We start from the raw sequence: 4,314 nt of genomic DNA, 5'->3' as shown, positions 1-4,314 counted from the left end.
TAATATATATATATATATATATATATATATATGGCGAAAAGTCACCTGACAGTAAATCAAAACCATTTAATTCCAAGATTTATTTATGTTTAACAACTGAATGAATTTAATAAAAGCATCTAAATAGCTTCTTTGTTTGTCTGTCCTTGTTCGTCTCCTCTATGTAAGGCCTTAATGGACAAAATTTTGAAATAAAAAAGCATCTAAATATGAAACCTGAAAACATGAAGTCCTTCTTGAGCGACACATTTTCTCATTCGAGTCCCTGTATATATGATCTAAGTGCTCAGTTCTCATGAATTTGGTTATTATATAGCCTTCACCATTGTCACTCGGATTTTCGGAAAGACGTTAATTTTTACCCTCGACCCAACTGTTTTCTCCGTAGTCATACACTGCGAATACTGTTCGATTCTTCGAATTCCTATTCTAATTGTGCGTGTGTGTATATATATATATAGTTGTACGCATAGAGCCCCGTTGCCAGGTACCGTCCACAGGTTCAGAGAAAGCTTCTTCCTCGTAGTTCCATGCCTATGCTATTTTAAATTTCTTATTCAGTATTTTTCTCAAATTAGACGGCGAAAAGAGGGATTCATTTTCATAATGGTGAAACTCCGTCCTCGGCCTAGTTCTTGTCTCTACCCATTTTATCGTCTAATATGCTTGTACTGGTTTCTCATCAAACTACAGTTATTTTGGGTGTCCCTATGTGAGGAATTTTTGTCGATCATATCAACCCCACTATTTAATTCAGTTTGGTATTTTTATATCGCTATGTTTTTACCCAACATGATGGTCTGGGACATAAATTCGGACACACACACATGATGGATTCTTTAAAAGCTTCCGTCTACCTGAATATATTACGCATGTAGTGTTCATGTATGAAAATATACAGGCGGAATTCTTGTTGAAGCTCCCCATATATATAAAACCCTTGTAACTTTATTTTATTTATTGGAATTTTCAGAAAACGTTTGTGTGTGTGTGTTATTTAAAGGCAATTTAGCCGTTATTTCTAGCTCATTTCAAGACCACCTGATACCATCCTCGTTTCTGGAACCTCGTTTCTTTGTCACTCTGACATGTATTAGTGTTTTTCAATATTTCTCACGCCATGAACATTTTATTCTGTGTGGCCGGACATAGCTTCTTTTTGAACTCACCCCACTGGAATGCATGTGTGTAGGTATGCACACACGCACGTAGCAGGGGTACCATGTTCTGAGAGATTTCTCTCCATATATTTAATGTAACTAGATTTATGAATGGGGATAGAAATTGAGTTGTCTCCCCTTGAATAACGTATTTTTTTAAAAATCGTTTTACATAACATGTACACACGCACACATACACATAAAATAAAGCATGCGGTATTGTTCCAGTCATTGAACTGCGGCCATGCTGGGGCCGCGCCTCGAATGGTTTAATCGAACAAATCTACCTCCAATACTTTTGTTCGTGGTACTTATTTTATCGTCTTGTTTTGCCAAATTGTTCAATTATGGGGACGTGAACCAACCAACACCGATTGTAAAGCTGTGTGGTGACACACAAGCATAAAACATGCACACACAAACACGATGAGCATCGTTCAGTTTGCGTCTACCAAATCCACTCCTGGTGTTTTGGTCGACCCGGGGCTATATAGTAGAAGAATAAAGCACACACCACACCTTGGGCAAGTTTCCTTACTACATATGTGGCTTTGTGAGGATTATTTGGTTGACAGAAACGGTGCGCAAACCTGTCATATGTTTGGGGTTTTCGTGTTTGTCCTCCTGGTGTCACTTGTGAACCGATGTTAATTTGTTTGCCTCCGTTACATAACTATTCGAAAGAGCACCACTACTCGATTTGTTTGACTAAGTAACTGAAGCAAGCATAAAAGTAAAACATAAACTCGTGCGCGCGCGTTTATATATATATGTAGGGACCTCGCTTGGCCCCGCCTGAGACTCGAAACCGAGACCGATAAAATAAGTAGTAGGCTTACAAAGAATAAGTCCTGGGGTCAATTTCATCGACTAAAAAATCGGAAAGACTCTCCCCCTCCCCTTTTCTCCCAAATTTGTTTATTTATGTAATTTTTTTTTTTTTCCAAATATCCCCGTTTACGGATACGGAGATTCCGGAAAATTGCCAAAAATCGGCATTGTGAAATTTTTTCACTCCCTTTCCCCCCACAACTTCGATTTTGACTTTTTCCCCCCAACACTAACCCTAAAACCCTAACCCTGTAACCATAAGTACATAAATGTTTTGAAATTTTTGTCCGAATCATGATGCCTGTATTTTTCCACATATTTTGAAAAAAAAATTGTGAAAAAAGTTAAAAATGAAGGAAATGGGGGTTAGTTGGTGTGGTAATTTAGAAATGTCAATTTTTTTTTTTAAGGTTGGTTTTTTGGGGTGGGTGGTGTGGAAATGGGTATTTGAGTAAGGACATGACTTTGAATCCTTTACATGGAGTATTACGATCTTAGGTTGACTTTCAAGTCTTTCTCCGATTATCTCCCATGAAAGCATGCTCATGGTTTCCATGTAAGTTATGGCGGTGTTGCTGTTTCCAAAGCTTTATTTTCGTTTGTACGCAACAATGTGGTTAAACCTCCATTATCAGCACCATATGCAGGTCCTTTCTGTTTTCTTTCACACACAGACAGATAAATTTTTCACTATAGACCTTAATAAAGGCACTATAATAAAGACACTATATCAGTGGTTAGACTTTAAAAAAAAAGGCCTTCATAGAGAAAACTGTCCCTGTTCCCACTGCAAACGACACAGCATTACAAACATGGCCTGGACAGCCACCTTCACATTCTATGATTACCATTGACATCGGTCCGGTACCAGACAAGGATTCTGGATTATTTTTCTGCTGTCGGGTTCATTTTCAGTATTCTTGTTTGTGAGAGCAGTCGAGTTTATTTCAGATATTCTCAGCGCTTTCTGAGTGCTCTTATAAGGAAAGGTTACACGTGGAACCCTTTCGAAAAAGGAAAGGTTTCCACGCGTAACCTTTCCTTTTTCGAAGCGCCTCCCCCTTTGGGAGTTCTATTTATTTATTATATCTTTCTCCGTTTTCTTCCTCTGTTTAGACGAACTTTCCTACCTTTTCGGACAAAACCTTTTGTAACCTTCATCCTGTCTTTGTCCTTACATGTTTTTAATTGATATTAGCCCTTGTGGCCAATAAAACGAATTAATTATTATTATTGCTATTACTACTACTGTTACTTCTTTCAGAGTGCCTGGTGATGTCTCAGTTTGACCTGTCTTCAGATTCACGGAGGCAGCGTAAGTGTACGGAGGGTAAGATTCGCAGTAGCAGTAGCAGCAGGAGCATCTCCAGTGGCGAGAAGAGTCCCATGAAAGTGCTGTCGCAGAACAGAACTCCGGGTTCCAGCAAGACACCCAAAAGTACAGGTAACCCTTGTCTTTCACTTCATGCAGTACTGTTACATGTGCTTTGTGTGTGTGTGTGTGTGTTATGTCCTGTTATTTTTATTGTATTTGTGTAACGGTTCGTTTTTTTTAAACATACTAAAGTAGGTCAGCTGAGAACAATAGAATTTGTTCACCATTATCTGTCTTGAGCCTTGGATACACTGAAAAGGGCCCAGAGGTCAGGTCAGGTCATTCTCATTAATCTCTAAGGGCAGAGAAGAGATAAACAATAGCTGGGAAATTTGACAATTAAGAAAATTTTGGATTTGGTTTTGAATCCATTTAGCTATGCTGTAGCTGCTTACTGAGTGTGTGTATATATATATATATATATATATATATATTTATACATGCATTTATATATATATATATATTGGAAGGGCATCCAGCTGTAGAAATCATGGCATATAAAAGTGGAGGCCTGGTACAGCTCTTCAGCTTGTCAGCGCTGGTCAAATTGTCCAACCTATGCCAGTATGGATAATAGACATTAAATGATGATATATATATCATCATCATCATTTAACATCCGCTTTCCATGCTAGCATGGGTTGGACGATTTGACAGAGGACTGGCGAACCAGATGGCTGCACCAGGCTCCAATCTGATCTGGCAGAGTTTCTACAGCTGGATGCCCTTCCTAATGCCAACCACTCCGAGAGTGTAGTGGCTTCTTTTTTACGTGCCACCGGCACGAGGGGCCAGTCTAGGGGTACTGGCAATGGCCACACTCAAATGTTTTTCTGCGTGCCAGCTATATATATATATATACAATACATTATTCTATTACATATATATATATATATACAATGTTTTGTGTACACACACACACACACGAAGGTGTGCTGGAGAGTTCCC

General features: G+C 38.7%; 1 protein-coding gene across 1 annotated transcript in view; it reads left to right on the top strand.

The window, feature by feature from the left end:
- The window catches only part of LOC106883785 (cell division cycle protein 20 homolog), a 42,723-nt gene that overhangs the window by 23,694 nt on the left and 14,715 nt on the right, over positions 1-4,314 (top strand). The window contains exon 3 of the mRNA XM_052977628.1: positions 3,256-3,435. Coding sequence (XP_052833588.1) covers positions 3,256-3,435 — 180 coding nt within the window. The remainder of the gene's footprint in view (positions 1-3,255; positions 3,436-4,314) is intronic.

This window comes from Octopus bimaculoides, chromosome 28 (assembly GCF_001194135.2).
Source record: "Octopus bimaculoides isolate UCB-OBI-ISO-001 chromosome 28, ASM119413v2, whole genome shotgun sequence".
Classification (NCBI taxonomy): domain Eukaryota; kingdom Metazoa; phylum Mollusca; class Cephalopoda; order Octopoda; family Octopodidae; genus Octopus; species Octopus bimaculoides.
The sequence above is the reverse complement of the archived record's forward strand: the minus strand, read 5'-3'. Positions and strand labels throughout refer to the sequence as shown.